The 17,281-nt window shown below is 38.9% G+C and overlaps 1 protein-coding gene across 1 annotated transcript in view; it reads left to right on the top strand.

Moving 5' to 3' along the window:
• The window catches only part of DIAPH1 (diaphanous related formin 1), a 101,066-nt gene that overhangs the window by 50,742 nt on the left and 33,043 nt on the right, over positions 1–17,281 (top strand). Inside the window, exon 18 of the mRNA XM_074380862.1 lies at positions 388–396. Coding sequence (XP_074236963.1) covers positions 388–396 — 9 coding nt within the window. The remainder of the gene's footprint in view (positions 1–387; positions 397–17,281) is intronic.

The raw sequence follows: 17,281 nt of genomic DNA, 5'->3' as shown, positions 1-17,281 counted from the left end.
ATGTTGGATGGAAGGCAGATGGATTTCCCCATTCAAAAGAAAGAAAATATGTTATTATATTAAATATTATGGAGGTACATGGTTGGGAAAGAGAACTGTTGTATGTAGGTGTTTTGTATCAGTATAACTTGTAGGAATAGGAGATTAAAGTGACACAGCTTGATTTGGGCTCATTTTGATGATATTCGTGAACAAATTCTGGCACTGCCTTAAGGTGCAATTTCCAGTCCTAAGTACTTAATTAATAAGGATTGGATAGAGTCTTTAACAGTTTGGGTGGCTGAGTGACTGTGTACATTAACAAAGAACCGTATGTGATTCCTTTTCTTCCTTCCGTTTCTTTCCAATATTGGATGCCTTCTCCCTCCTGGCACTTTGCTCCTGAAGCTTCCAAAGGTAAGAAACAAAAGAGCCTTTTAGTTTGGTCTCTTGAATATTAGAGAAAAAGATGAAATAGATATAAAGGAATTTCTCATTAGAAAACTGAGACTAGAGATTGAGGGTTGATTTGTCTTTGCTAGGTTTTCTTTTCTTTCTTTTTTATTTCTCTCTCTTGGACTTCAAAAGGACTAATAGCTTTGATATTAACTAACAGGGAATAAATTTTGTTTCACGTTAAACTACCACATACTTATCTCTTTAGAAGGTGAGGGACAACGTAAGTAATAATACTGTTGCCTTACATTTGTGTTGTTTTACAATTTTTATAGTGCCTTAACATGTATTACCCTATTTGACATGCAAAGAAGCCTTACAAGACAGGCAGGATGTGTATTATCTCCACTCTGTAGCATATATAGACTCTGAACAGTTAGGTAGCTTTCCCAAGATTATGATCAGAACCAGGAGTCTTGACTTCTGGTCCATTTTTTTCTATATAAATTTTTGCTTTTCTTTTTTAACGTTCATATGTTTCCTTTTATTTTAGAAGAGCTGATTTACTTTGCCCTCTTCTTTCTTCACTTTTAATTCTTGTGGTTTTGTGCTGCCTTGTGATAGGGTACTTGTTAGTTATTTCCCTGAGATAGTATTTCAAATATCTTGTCATGTATAATGACAATTATAGCCCAATAATTTTGTATTTTCATCTTCTTCCAGCATTTTTGTTTGTTTAGAGGTTTATTACAACCTTAGTGATGAAAATTAAGTGCAACTTTGGAGCATTTATCCCCCCCCCAGTCAATTAGTATTTTTAAAGGTGATTCCTATTTTTTTCCTTAAGTGATCTGATGGAAATAGGCTGCACTTTGTTCTAATAAGGAGTCTTAACAGATTGCGAGGTGCCTTGGTGGCCCCCTAGTTGTTTGTGTGTTTGTGTGTGTGTGTGTGTGTGTGTGTGTGTGTGTGTGTGTATCTAGGAGTATAAGACCATGATGCTCAGGTCTGTCTTGTTTCCCTATCATTCAGGACAAAATGGCCTTTTCCTCTGAGAAAACTGTCACCTTCCATGCCAAAGTCCAGCCTAAGGGATTACTTCCACTCTCCTAATTAAAATACTGTGATGGTGACCACGTATACTGTATTAGTGTATCCATAAAGACTAGTTGACAAAGTCAAAATTATTTGATTTTCTAATTTGTAAGTTCACAGAATCCCTATGTTGACCTCTGGCATAAGTTTCTTTGTTGAGTCTGGGCTCTGCACTTTTAGTGCCACTGCAGATGAACACCCAGTGGGCCCCTTTTCTCCCTTCCCCCCATCTTCATTTTTAAATTCTATTTGTATTCCTATTCTAGCTGGGTTTTATACAGTTTAGTGGTCTTCTTGGGCCTTATATTCTCATTATGAAGTGGGAAATAGTAGTATTTTTAAAATACCAAGGTGGCCCCTTTCTTCACAAAAGGCCAAAAATAAATAAATAAATAAATAAAAGAAAACTTTAGTAAAAAGTCTTTGTGCTTCTTATTTAGGGTTTAGGTTTTTGTCAGATAAGGAATTTCAGGCTCTCAAAACTTCAGAAGTAAGCACTTAGAAAACACAGATCAGCATGACAGCAAGTTTACTTCCAGGGCTTTAAGCATCTCTAGTATTTATATTTCAGAAAAAGACTTTCATCCTTACTACTTTTTAAAAGTAATTCTTGAGTACTGAATTGAATACTGAACCAGTTTAGCGTTGAGTACTGAAGCCAGTGTCAGTTGCCAAGTCTCTCATTCGTAGTCTTAATATTGATTGTATAATTAAATGATAGATAATATTCATTATCAACCTTGTAAATAGTTCATCTTCCAGATGAAGAAGCAACATAGATTAAATAACTTTTTCCAAACTATATAAAAAGTGTCAGAGCCAGAGTTCAAACTCTAAACAATGACTCCAAAGTCCCAGGAGTGTACATACTTGCCCCAAGAGCCCCTGAAAGCTTAGATCCAGACAAAAGCTGCAAGAAGGGGATATGCTGCCTTCAGGAACCGCTTCATTCATTCAGATGCAAATGTCCTTGAATCGGCAGTGACTGAGTAGGAAAAAGGGAACAATAATAGATTAGGGAAAGTAAGTGAGATACTGGATATTTAGGGTTATAAAGGAAAAGGCATGTTCAACTCGAGCAAAACTAATCCAGTTGAAGAAATGAGACATGTTTCTCTCTTTGTTTTTTTGTTAAGACATTCATCTAGTAGAAGCACTGCTTAGCTGATTTTGGCCCAGTGGTTGCCAGTGTTGATGAAGAAGTTATTTGAACACTAGGTCCTCACATATTGCATTATTTCCTCTCTTGCTTGATAAACACAGCTCTACTATTTTTAAACATGCCTGTATCCCCCTTATGTTTTACTGATACCTAAAACCTTCAATATACCTACTGGCCCCTCCAAGAATGGGCATTGAAGAAAGCACATGCCTCACTCTGCACATCTGCCTTCTGTAGTGAAGTCTCCAGTTACTGCTTTATTAAAGTTCAAGAATATGTGTGCCTTTTTACAAGACAAGAGCTAAGGGACAGGTATTGGTCCTAAAATTTTATCCTTCAGATTCTTTTACCCATTATTTTTCTTTTAAAGATGAGTGTTGTGTTTCTGAAGGCTTTATTTCCCATAAATGAGGAATTTACTTACTCAGTTAACTTATTCTCTACCAGGGAATATTTTGAATTTACATTTGATAGACAATGCCATAAAACTTCTAGTCCTTTTTCACATTCTCACTTTCCTTATTATAGTGATCAGCAAAGAGTCTTCTATCATGGACTCTTTGTCAGCTCTTTCTGAATTTCTTGGAAACATGTCCAGTAGTTAAATTTTTTTTCCCATCTTCTCCAAGGGATCATTTTCATTGATACAGTAGCCTTAGGCAGTTCATTATTTGTATGTACAAGATAAACCAATTTTCATTTTGCATTTCTTCTCTTATTCTCTTTTGTTATGTGATTATTATACTATCACCTCTTGAATCATAGCATGGTGAATAACTCATGTCCTACGTACAGTGACTTTTATTTTTAGGTTTATTCCTTCCTTCCAAAAACAATACGGAACATTAGACTTGTTAGAGCTGCATTATGGGAACTGTGAGCATCAGAACAGTTCTCCAAATATTTAGTGGCAGTAATTTAGAAAAATCTCTGGCTAAAAGTAAGATCTTCACTAAGAGCTGAGAATTTTATTAAAAAATAACAGTATTCTAGTTAGCATTTGACTGTTTGGCTCTAGTTCTATTGTTCCAGAAGTCAGAACTGTTAGCCGCAACAGATAGGTTTACTTGTCTGCTTCTCTGACATAATTTTCTTGCTTCAGGCTTCAGCAGGAGCCCCTTTCCCAAAGAGAATTGTAGGGTCTTTTTTTTTTTTTTCCCCCTGTTATTCTTTTCTGTCCACTAGGTGGCAGTCACCCAGTTGCATCTTTTTATTAGTGAATCCATAGCTTCTGCAGCTTTAACATTTAGCAGCAAGATTTTGTGAGAGCTCAACCTGCTTTACCTTGTTCAGTGAGTCTCTTGGCAGAAAGATGTCTGTTTCTTCAGTTCCTTATTCCACTCAAGTGTGTAGGATTAGGACTAGAGCTACTAGTCAAGTGAACATTTGTTGGGATTCTTACCTTTTAATTACTTAGCTTCTCTTGAGTTTTGAATAGGGTCAGACTACTAGCACAAAGAAATTGGGAAGTTCTGTGATATCAAGTGATAGTCCCTTGTGATTTAAAAACATAAATCTGTCCCTATCATCTGGGGTTGCCGGAAGTCCTTCACATGGAAAAAGTACCGTACCTCCTCCAGGTTGTCATCTTACTGTCACTAGTGGCATAAAAAAGGTACCTAAACTACCCCCTCATATGCGCCTCTACACCCCAACCTTTCCATCACCATTTGCTTTTAATCCACTGGATCTAATATTAAGCCATTTATCTTGGTTTATGTCATTTACCACAGGCAGCCCCAGACTCCTAGGTCATCGTTCATTTCCCATGGTTTAATCGCCATAAGGTCCTGTGGGTTTCCTGTTCTGTCTCCTTCCATCCCACCTAAGCTCCTGAAACGGGTCCACTGTGCCTTTTTGAATTCATGGTCCATTACTGGCAAAACCTTTTTACCTTGCTCTACTGGAAACCTGGTTTTCTCTCAATACCGCTTTACCTTTTGCTTGCTCATGTGGTTGTTTTTCTTTGTTCTCATAAACCTCACTCCAGTGGGCCTTGGAGATGGGGTAGATGTCATCTTTGTTCTTCATTGCCACTTTCAGATCATTTTGCCTTTCTTTTTCCTAAAAGGAAACAGTTTCTAAAACCAAAGATTTCAAATCTTTTGACATAAAGTTATGTCACCCATTTTCTCTCTTCATGTTGTCATCTACTGCCACCCACATTACTCCTCATTTCTCAACCAATCTATACTCCAATACTACCTGTAACTTAATTCTTAGGAATTTTTATACAAAAAGGTCACGATCCTACCAATATTCTGGCCTTTCAGTTCCTTGAATTCTACAGATTTTGTCCTCTATCCTACCTTACCCATTTCACACTATGGTCATTGCAGTGAGTGTAGCCCTTCTAGGATCTCATTTCATACCACCAGGATTCTATCTTTTTACCTTATTCTCTTTGGTATCCTGACCCCAACAGTCCTCCAGCCCTGCTGAGACCTCTAATCCATTCGCTGTCCTTCACCTTCTTGATGACTTCACTCTTTCCCTCAGCTAAAATTCCTTGGCAAATCATTATAATCATTCCCTTGGGTATTATTCTTCCATTACCCCTCTCATTTCATACTTGATTGGCAAAACCACAATCCTGGTTAATTCCATTTCTGTCTTTGTCCTGCTGCTGTAGGTGTGCAACTGAACATGGCTGGAGAAAACCACACAACTGGGCCCTCCTTTGATAGACTTTCTTCTCTGAGCTTTCAGGACAGGAAACACTTTTACTTTTCCTGCTAACTCACTGGCTATTCTCCCAACTCTCCTCTGCTTAATTTACGAAGTTCCTTGGCCCTTGATACTGCCAGGCAATCATATTTTGAGCATTTCAGATTCATTTAATTTCCTGCTCTCCTACAGGTTATTTCACACCTTTTCTTCCTCCTCAACAGCCCCAAATTCCCTCATCCTCATTCTCAGTTGAGGATGTTTTCTTCCTACTTCACTGACAAAATTTAAGCTGTCAGAAGAGGAACTTCCAGAGACTTCCATCATTACTTTTACCTACCTTCTGTCTTCCTCTGTTACCATGGTCCTGTCTAAAGCCAGTTCCTGTACTAATTTGTTATCTTCCTTTTAACAAGTATGTAGAATACACTGGAAATGTAAGGTAAAAACATGTCTTGTTAAATCATACTTTTTGTATGCATATGTTACTCAAATAAAGGAATGGGAAAATCCTTTTTAGTTCAGGTTTTTTGTATAAAACTTTACTGGAAAATTATGGGGCAAGGAAATTAAACTTACAGAAACATGCAAGTATATATACTTCTTTTTAAATGCAATTGGTGTGATCTCATACAGTTATATAGTGTTTTGTATTTTGCTTAACATGTTTCAGCATCTCAATGTCCTTACATGTAGATCTGCGTCATTATTTCAGATAGTTGTATTCTGTCATATAATACAAATAAGTTTTCCATTTTTTTATATTACAAGCAGTGCTTTAGGAAACATCTATTTCTAGTTGTCTTTGCCAGCTTGTATTTCTGCACAGTAATTTCTCAAAAATCAGATTTCTGGGCCCAAGTTTCTAGGTACAAGATTGTAGCAATTTATACTTCCACCAAAAGTAAAAAAACTATTTATGGTAATGTCTAGTAGGGGAAAAGTGGTATCTTGTTTTAATCAGACAACTAATAAGATTGCACCAAAGGTTATCTTTCATACCTTGACTCTATATATAAAGTGAGATACATGAACCTAAAAGATACCTTTCAATTCCTAACTTCTGTTTCTGTTACTCTGTTTGTTTTTTTTTTTCCTTGCAATAAGCTGTCTTTGGTGTTATCTGTCATGTCAAACTCTTCTTTTGCTTTTGACAGCCTTCTAGGTCCTTTTGCTATTTTGTTTGTTTTAGTCTAAGTTTTATTCTCTTATTCTGTGCACCAAAGTTCAGGCTTTAGGAGCTGCTGCTTGTTTACAACCAGTGTTTAGGAGTATAGAGCTAAACTGGGGCAAAACTTTAAAGCTATTGCATGAAGTCTGCTGATGTAGTTTCCACAGAAGACTTACTGGTGAAAGTTTAAGGGACAGCGTCATCAGATAAAGGAATTAAATTTTAATTTTCTTCTCGACTTGGGGAATTTGAGATTTTATTTGCAGCAGTGTGCTTTTCTGCTTTCTGCCACCAGATGGCACATGGAACTCTTTTATTTTAGATGTGTCATTGTTACGTTTGGTAGTGATGTCATCACGTTAGAGAGAGGCAACCTCTGTCCTTTCCAAATACAAGCTGCTTAGTATACTGCCCTCTACCTGTCAGGAAATTTATCTGGAGGACTGATCAGCTATTAAATTACGCAGAAAGCTACAGCTTGCCCTTTTACAAAGGATCTTGTCCTGTTGCAGCTAGTATTCTCTGCAGTAGCAATATTAATGCTCTTTTTCGGGTCCAGAGACTGGAAAAGGTTTTTGTTTTTTATCTGATGCCTTCATGAAAGCATAGTCTTCCTTTGAGAGGGCTCAAAGAGAGGACTGTATTTTATCAGCTTGGTAGCTCATTCTAGCCTCATTATATATACACTCATAATCCCATCTCTGTCTCAGTTTCTGCTGAAAAGGTACTTTAAGCACATAATAGAACCTACTCACATTGTATATTGATAACTAGCCAGAGGTTATATACTGAATCCATTTTTTCAGGGAGTTCCCTGGTCTAACTTAGATAGAATATGCTGGTGCAGAAAGTTTCACAGTCAAAAGGCAACCCTTTGTTTCATTTGTTAACTCCTAATTATCCCCAGCTAGTCTCATTTTTAGAGCCTCTTTCTTTCTTTCTAGTCATCCTAAATTTAGTGTATACCTTTATCACACTTTTCTAGAAATATATAGACTGAAATGGTAACTTTTAAATCCAAGGTGCTATCTGCCATTATCTGTGGATTCCAGATTTTATTTCTGACCAAATGTCCTTTTAAATGTCATTGTCTGAGACACAGACCATCTAGTTGGGGGATCAGTATTACTTAAACTTCTAACATCTTGGTACAGTCAGTCCCTAGCCTTAAATGTCTGTTGATACCAGTAAATCTCAAACTTAAGTGTAAGGATTACATGAGGAGCATGCTAATGGTATGAATTAAGCCACTCTTTACCTTTTCTCTTAATAATATTTTGATATCTGTATCTGAATAGGTATTATATAAGTACCATTCCTGTTCTTACAGAGGTCATGTGAGACTGATTAGGAAACAATTCAACATCTTCTGTTGACTTAGCAGTCAATTTTGGAGCCACTGTTTCAGAGGCACTTTAAAAATTATTTTCTTTTCTTGCCATCTTCCAAACCAGGTCTCAGTAACTATCTTAGAAGAATGTTTAAAGAAGTCCTCTGTGGTCAGTGAAGTAGCTGGGAACCACTTAGAGACTGACTCAGCTGGAGAGGCTGGATGGAGGGCAGAGTGATTAGGGCAGAGTATTGTGCCAGACTCAGGCTTGTATAACACAGAAGGAGCTGTGAGAAATTGGAGAAGGGAGAGATCAAAATAAGAATGTTACAGCAATACAGACATAACTTTTGTTCAAGCTTGGTTATTCTCTTGCTATGGAGACCTGGAGTTGGTAGAGATTAGAGATGTCTTTAGGCGAAGAAATGAGATATCCAGCAAGTGTCAAAGCAGAACTAGGGTTTGGGGTGAACAAAAGAGTGATCCGGTCCTCTCTTAGTACATTACTCAAAGCTGTTGCCTCAAGGAAAAGGCACTGTTCTGAGGATCCCTTGACATTACACTATTTGGTAGTTGTTGGACCTGAAATGACTTTGCTGCTGTTGCTGAACAAGTCTCCCTCCAAACATAAGGTTGTAGACAGGTTAGTTTGCAAGGAATACTAAGGCTATCTCCATATAATGCTTCCTCTGGGGCTTTTCTTTGAGCCTGTTACCTGTTTTTCTGCATGGATAACATAAGTGGTTCAGAAGTAAAAACATTATAAATAAAACTCTTATTCCTACCCTAGTATTCATCCATGCCATCCTTCTCCTTCTTCCCTCTAGAGGTAACCATTTTTATTAATTTGATTATCCTTTCAGACTTAAAAAAAATTATAAACAAATACTGATACAGATTCTTATCCTTCCTCCTCTTACCAGAAAAAAGGAATGTACTATCTATACTGTTTCTATACCTTGCATCTGTATCCTGGAGATTCTTTGTATCAGTATGTAGAGACTTTACTCATTAAAAAATTTTCTAATTTTCTAATAAGAAGACATTACTTTTATAATGAACACAGGATAAAACAGAGTAATGAAATAATCTGTCCCCATTTTTTTGAAATAGTAGCTATAGTAACCCATTTGATCTGACTGCATCTTAGCATGTGTATGTGTCCTTTTGATCTTCCTTAAAAAACTCTTACATAACAATGAATTGAAGAGTTAGTTATCCATATCAGCTCTGTAAATGTATGGCAACTCACACCAGAGTTTATAGCCATTATGATATGGGGAAGAGAGGCTTGCAAAGTTCTGTCAGGGAACCTTCCAGATTTCACTTGAGTGTGACACTCGAACAGGGATAGATCTTTGTACTGCTAGCAAAGGAATGCCACTCTATAAAAGGTCTTTAAAGGAGAGGAGTGGCCTACCTCATTTGTTTTCTTGATTCTATTTCAGTTTTTGTTCTGGAGATTAATTGCTCTAGAACTTAGTGTCCTGTAACTGTCCCATGTGTTAGAACTCTCGCCCATTGCCTTGGGAGCAATGTGGAAGAATGCTTGTGATTCATTGTTTGGTGTGAAAAGCAGGAAACAGATTATGTACACCTTATTATAATTGTTTTGCATTAAAAACAAATGCAGAAGCAAAAGATTAGAAGGGAATTTACCAGAATACTGTCAGATTTTGATAGGGTACTAGTTAATTTTTCTTTTGATTTTTCTATTATGTGGTTATATTGTTTTTATAATGAAAAAGACAGGGTTAAAAAAGAAATTTCAGTGTCTGGGATGCTTGTAGAAGATTCTAGAAGACTTCTAGATTTCTAGAAGTACTTGGACCTGATACTTCATCTGCCAAGCTGAGTGCTAGCATTCAGTTTTATAAAGCAAGTAACAGCATCCTTTACTTCACTCGTAATAGTTTCTTTTTGAAAAAAACAGATTGCAATATAAAAAATTCTTTCATCTCTAAGTAACATTGGGCAAAGGACCCCAGTAGTATAACAGAAGGGCTTTCGTAACACCATTTCTGCAAGATGGGATGGAACCATTCTTTCCTCCTGATCCTACAATAATCCCAACTCTTCTTAGAGTCAGTGATTTCTTCTTTTAGATCTATTAGACGGGAAGATACAGCACTCTCCTGTGTGTGTGTTTGCATTTCTCTTAGCAAGAAAAACTGTAAAAATCCTTCCCAAGAGTTTCCCCTTTCTTATTCTGCTTGCATTTTTCTTTTCGGCCACGGGGTGTGCGCAGTTGAGCTATTTTGGCTCAGGTTCCAGATTGTGAGGTCAGAGACTAGGGATTGGTGGAGAAGATCAGGTGACTTTCAGTAACAGAGATGGCCGTCCTGCCCTCATCTCCACCCCTTCCCCCCTCCTCTTTCCCCACCCTTTCCTGGCTTCCACCTCAGGAACAAAGAAGGGAAAAAACCAGCAGTATGACGAAAGCCAGCAGCTGTCTCTGCAGACTCAGGCTGGGGGCTGGGTGTTTATTCCATCTGTTTTCTTTGTTCTGCTCTTACCCTGTTACTTCCCTTCCCAACCCTGAATAAAACAGAGAGTATTTCTAGAATCCTTTGTTATAGAGAATGGTTTAGAAATCTGCAGTTTACTCAGTATTTATTTAGGTTAGTGTGGGTGAGACACAGCAGAGATTAAAACTGATCTGGAACACCTAAAAAAAAAAAGATGAAGGTACTTTGCCTTCTCATTCAGTCTTAAATTGTGAATAGCTATTTAATGTCAGATTTGTGACAGAGGATTACCGCCTATTATTTCCAGTTATTAAAACATTATTTCCATAATGCCCAATTAGTATTATCTTTGTTTTATAATTGAGGGATGTGAAATAGAGAATTAACATGTCCTTTGCTTATTAAGATTTTATAGCAAGTAAACACCAAGCCAGAATTTAAGCCTAGATATATTGGGCTTAGAATCCAGCACTTAGTGAAAGGGAGTGGCAAGAACGCAGGCATGTTGAGAGAAACCTCAGGTGCTTGCTTCCAGTGTCTGTGTAAAGTCACTGTGCTAGTGCTCCTTGCTTTTTACCAGTGATTAGTGTCCTGATTTCTTCAACAAATAGATTTCAGGAGAAAACATGAGATGGAGAGGAACATATAGAGAGAATTTTAAATTTTATCAACCAGTATAAGATATAGAACTTATTTAGATCTTGATCCAAATGAACTAAACAAAACACTTGACATTTGAGACAGCTGGAAATTAGTGTGATAATGGTTGCATGGCATTTTTTAAAAAGTCATCTTTTAGAGACGCATACAGAAATAATTGTGGATCATATATGGGATTTAGAAGTGGGTTAGGGTATAGATGAAACAGAATTGTTCATGAGTTGGTAACTGTTGAAACTCAGTGATATATACATGGGGATTAATTATTCTGTTTTTTATGTATAATTTTTCTGATAGTAAAACATTTTTCAATCCAGGAAGAGTTTTATTCCTAGTACCTTATTTCAATGCCTTTTCTTCTGCCCTCTAGCCTGTTGTTTCCTTGCATAAAACCTATCCTATCTCTATGCTGATATACCTGATTTTTTGCTTGGGACACTGCCTGTCCTTCCAGTCCCTTCTCACCCACATCTCAGAAGCAGATCTCTTTTTAGCATTCCCTAATTGAGTCACCATCCTGGGTGTGCTGGGAAAGTATCTGGGAAACTTAATGACTGTATTCTGAATGACCAAATGCTTGGTGAAGTGCCCACATTTTTAATACTGCTTTTCTGCTACCCTTTCAGACTTAGATCTGTCCCCTTCTTTATAACTCTCAGTGTCTGGTTCTTCCTTTGGGATTCTGTCTGGCTTTGTTCTTGTCCTTCAGGTTTGTTCATTAATGCCAGTTTGCCCTGTCCCTCCTTACAGCTTGCACATCTGTGACGGTCTGGTTCTGTGGGATTTTGCAGCTAAATGTATGTTTTGGCCGGGATATCAGTGACATGGTTACCTTTTGGCAGGCATAAGGTAACCATGTTATTTATGGCAGGCACAAGGTAACCATCTCTGCTATTTGGTTGGCATGATGTTTTTTCCTTCATAATGTATACCTTAGTAATTGTTTTAAAGTGCTGACTTTATCCCTTATGTATATTACAACCATGAAGAATATAAATTAGGAATTTTCCATCTGGGCAGTTTCTTATATTAACACCCAGTGGGACCCTTTTGCTCTCTCCTCTTCCCGGAAGTAGAGTTGGTGCAGTGCTGAATAGATATGGTTTATTGTATGCTAGGTGAACTTGGCGATTCCAAAGCTATGCTACCCTCACAGAAAGTTATTTTCTAGAGAGATTATTAAGTGTTCTGATCTTTCAGATATGCCTCAGAGATCTAAGATTCTTCCACAAAGACCCTATTTCTTCAGAGAAAACTATAGTGATGCCAGAGTCTGCCTATTGGTTTTTTTTTAACTTCTTGTGATTTTTGTGTACCTGTGTTGTATGTGTTGCCATTATCTCACTTTAGGGATGTTGGATAAACTGTCATATTTGTGCAGTCTTATTTGACCAGTGGCAACCACTAGTGACTTGTACCCATGAGTTTTTCCAGTTGTTTCTTTTTTTTACCTTTCTTACGTGTTCTCTTTTAGTCACAGGCTTACTCAAGGGAGGTATAGTGTAAGATAATGGAGGGTGTTGCCTGTAGAATAGGTACAAATGCTGCAGGCTTTATCTTGGTCAGAGCAAGTAGTGTTATGATCCTGAGTGAGTGAGTGAGGTTGGGTGGAGCTGCTATATGGCTCAGCCTGTCTTCCAGCCCTGCGGATATAACTGGCTTTAGAGTCAGTCTGTGTTCTCAGCAGTGTTCTTGCAAAGTCCATTTTTTTATCCCACTTACTTACTCCCTCTTGCAGTTCTTAAGAACTTAGTTTCCAGGATGTCAAGCAATCCCTGCTCCTCCATTTCCTGTTTGTGATCTTCATTGAGAGTCACCTGCAACAGGAATTCCTGGGGAAGTGAAGGCTATAGCTGTGGGGTTCCGGGGGGGTCATTAGTCCGTTATTGAAGTTGGGAATCGTGTACTATAAAAGGACCTCCCTTCCGTTCTGTTGTCTCCTGGAAACTATTACTAATCATAACCAAGCAGTAACTGGGACCTAGGGCTGCTGACTTTGTGCCCTTTGTATTTAGAGACTGCAAATTATTTTCCCTTCTTGTGCCTCAGTTTCTATTCTTTGAATTTTAGAGTTCAAAAATCATGATTTGTGACAAAATTGATCTGGACTCTGTGCTACTGATGGTTTTTGACAAGCAAAGGTAGTGAAGAACATAAAATAGGCTCCCTGTGTTGGACGGCAGGGGGTGCCCTTTCCCTTTGCTTTACTGTCTGGCACTCCCTACTGCATTCAGCCATTTTAGACAGATTGTTTTTGCTCCCAGCTAACTCCATTTTGTGTTTGTGACGCAGGAAAAAAAAAAGGAGTTAGGCAAAGGAGGAGTCTGATTTGGGGAGGGAGGAGACAGGCTGAGGCACAGCTACTGACTCTTTTACTCAGCAGTTGCTCATCAGGGACACACCTAGCTGCAGGCTGCCTGCATCATGAGCAATCGATGCAGCAAGTCCCTGCCAGCAGAGCACAGAGCAAAATGGTTTGGCTGCTGAACACCTACTAACAGTGACAGCGTGCTGGCTTTTGAGGCAGCAAGCCGGGACACCCTCTGCCTCATCTAGACTCTAAGCCTGGGTTTAGGTGTTTTTGCTACAGAGATGTTTAGGGCAGTATTCCTAATTATAGGATCAGATAAGAAGGCAAGATACCCCCCCAAAAAAGAAGAAAAGGAACCCCTTTCACTCAGCTGTCTTGGGAAGAATCAAATGCCCTAATGACTCCAGGGAAATGATCTTGATTTTATTTTTGAAACCATGAAAAAAAATGCATACACACAGACATATGTAAAGAGACTAGTATGAACAACTATGTGTCCATCACCCATTTAAAAAACTTACCTAACAGCCAGTCTTACTTTCATATACCTGTATCAGCTTTGTCTGTGCCACCCCTTATTTTTGCATGTATCCTTGTTCATATGAAATAAATCCTTAAGTAGTTCAGAATGTGTGTCAAAAATTAGGACTTTTGAAAGAAGATAATTACTACCATTTCACATCTAAAATATTTTTTAATATCATCAGATAACCAGTTAGTGTTTAAATTTCCCAAATTATCTTATGATAGTTGTTTTTAAAAAATAGTTTATTTGAATCAGAGGCAAATAAAGTCTACACATTGCAGTTGGTTGATGTCTGTATAGATTCCTTTTCCAGCTTGTGTTGTCTCTCTTTTATTTTTTATTTTGGAATTTATTTACGGACTTAATTCTTTTAAAAAGAAGATCTGTCAGGTTGGGACTGAGAAGATACAGAACCAGACTTCTCTGCTTCCCAGAGCACAGCCTTTTATCTTAAGGATTTCCCCCAGAGACTATTGGAGATGAAGTGAAGGAGCAGTGCTCTGCCACCTTCAGAGGGAGAAAGGGCCCGACTCTCCTTTTCTCCTGACGTGATAGTCTGTTACCCTCTCTTGAGAAAAGTTTCCAAACTGCTTTTAGCAGAGAACATGGTCACAGAAGTGGACCTTACCCATTCGAAGAATTAAAGGAGAGCTTTTAAGCTTTGGGACAACTGTGTTTGGCAACTATGTAATAACTGCATCCCTATGGTGATTCTAGAGCATCCGCTTTTTTTCCCAAATACTTTTTTACTTAAGTAGCAGCTTTCTCCCTGAGAAGACCCAATTAATTAACAGCACTTCATGACTTTTACAGAAAGAAAAAATATAATAGGGGCAGTGGGTGAGGTTGTGGTGAAAAGTCCTTTATGGCTTTAGGATTATATCATCTCTACTCCTCCCCTTGGCCTTTTTGGAGATATTCCCTGAGACTGACTTAGATACAAATGATCAGATGAAAGCTCTTGCTTAATATTCTTTCTCCCCCTTCTGAAATGGGTCAGTGACTGACTTTCAGCAGCCACAGCAAGCAGTCTATTTCCTTGCCCAAGGGGAGGGCGCAGGTTATAGAAGGGAATTAGCAAGGTCTGGGTTCTTGGCAAGGCTGGCAGGACACTCGTGAAGTCTGGTCCATGGAGATTAGATTGGCCCCATGTCTAGTTTGGAAGCTATAGTTCTCATTAGCAAAGGGCTTAGAATCTGCCGAAAAAGTCAGAATTGCAGTAACTAGAAACATGGATCCTGCCATGGCTAAAAAGTGGCCACACTTTTTAGCCACATAGCTAGGTGTAAGGATCTCTCTTTTCTACTGTTGTCTGTAGAGAGTCACAGTCTTTGCAGATACAGTTTTCCTCCTTTCCTTTGTGCTAAGGTTCTATCTGTCCCCACCTTTTTTTGTTCCTTATTTCACACAATTCTGTAAACTGAAATTACTCAGCCCTTGATACTGTTTTTTTGGGTGAGACACAGCATGAGGCCTTTGTTCTGGACTTCTCATCTTTGCTCTTGTGAAAATGGCGGCTGGAACCCAAGCATTGATAAGGCTGTATAATAGGTGCTTTACCTGCAAAGGCATATAGACCCCCACTTAAAATTTGGTTTGGATGTTAAGACTAATGATGTCACGTGCATAACAAGAAGGTGTGAAAAGATTTGTTAACTTAAATAATGAGGTCCAGGTGAGCAGGGCAGTCCTCTAAAGCAGGTTTGAAATGGCTTTAGAGAACAAGGGAAGGATAGCTAGGTATTCCTAGCTACTCAGGAGGCTGAGGTGGGAGGACTGCTTGAGCCTGGGAGGTAGAGGTTGTAGTGAGCTGAGATTGCACCACTGCACTCGAGCCTGGGCAATAGAATGACACTCTGTGTCAAAAAAAAAAAAAAAAGAAGAAAGGACAAAGAAAAGAGTGGCTTGGGCATTTATTGTGGTTAGGGGCTTGGGCTAGGGTGAGAGTTCCTGCATAAGAGCAGACTTTGCCTAGTTTGAATTTCCTGCTGGTTCCCAAGGAAGGAGCATCCAGACTTTCATATCATCTTGCCTGAATATGGGGCATAGAGGAAGAGGTGAGGTGTACATCCAGTTTATGACAGGATATAGGACATAAGAGAAAGAGGAGTAGGTGAGCTGTCAACAGTTAAAAATGAAAAAATGAAGTCAGACTTTTTATTTATTTTTTTTTTTTGAGACGGAGTTTCGCTCTTGTTACCCAGGCTGGAGTGCAATGGTGCAATCTCGGCTCACCACAACCTCCGCCTCCTGGGTTCAGGCAATTCTCCTGCCTCAGCCTCCTGAGTAGCTGGGATTACAGGCACACGCCACCATGCCCAGCTGATTTTTTTGTATTTTTGGTAGAGACGGGGTTTCACCATGTCGACCAGGATGGTCTCGAACTCTCGACCTCGTGATCCACCTGCCTCGGACTCCCAAAGTGCCGGGATTACAGGCTTGAGCCACCGCGCTTGGCGAAGTCAGACTTTTTAATAGTTCCTCAGTCTTTATCTTTTATGACCTTAATATGTCCATCAGTTTGAACTTTTCTCATATGTCCTCATGATTAGGTTATACATTTGGGGTGCTTTATATATCTTAAGATAATGGGGTTTTTTTGGTTTTTGTTTTTGGAGCTGGAGTCTCGCTCTGTGGCCAAGCTGGCGTGGTAGTGCAATCTTGGCTCACTGCAATCTCCGCCTCCTGGGTTCAGGTGATTCCCCTGCTCAGACTACAGGTGGGCACCACCACGCCCAGCTGGTTTTCTTGTATATTAGTAGAGATGGGATTTCACCATATTGGCCCTCACCTCAAGTGATCTGCCCACCTTGGCCTCCCAAAGTGCTGGGATTACAGGTGTGAGCCACCACCCCAGGCCAAGATGTTATTAGGTGCATATAAATTTTAAAATCCTATATTTTCCTGGTGAACTAAACTTTTTATCAGTATAGAAGGTCCCTCTTCTATACAGCTTTTTGTTGCCTTAAAGACTGTTTTCATCTGATGTGAATATAACTTGGGCAACTTTCTTTTAGTTAGAATTTGCCTGGTATAGTTAATACTTTTTCTTTCTTTCTGTATCCTTGTTCTAGATGTCTCTTATAAACAGCATATACTTGGACTCTTGTTTTTTAATCCACTTGACACTATTGTTCTTAACCAATACAGTGTGTAGTCTGTTTATAGTTAATGTAATTACTGAAATATTGGGGTTTAAATCTACCATCTTATTTTGTGCTTTTTTTTTTTTTTTTTTTTGAGACAGAGTTTCACTCTTATTACCCAGGCTGGAGTGCAATGGCATGATCTTGGCTCACTGCAACCTCCACCTCCTGGGTTCAGGCAATTCTCCTGCCTCAGCCTCCTGAGTAGCTGGGATTACAGGCACGTGCCACCATGCCCAGCTAATTTTTTGTATTTTTAGTAGATACAGGGTTTCACCATGTTGACCAGGATGGTCTCGATTTCTTGACCTCGTGATCCACCTGCCTCGGCCTCCCAAAGTGCTGGGATTACAGGCTTGAGCCACCGTGC

The sequence above is a fragment of the Saimiri boliviensis genome, chromosome 1, assembly GCF_048565385.1.
Source record: "Saimiri boliviensis isolate mSaiBol1 chromosome 1, mSaiBol1.pri, whole genome shotgun sequence".
NCBI lineage: Eukaryota > Metazoa > Chordata > Mammalia > Primates > Cebidae > Saimiri > Saimiri boliviensis.
Note: the sequence above shows the minus strand (reverse complement) of the source record. Positions and strands in the feature narration are given on the sequence as shown.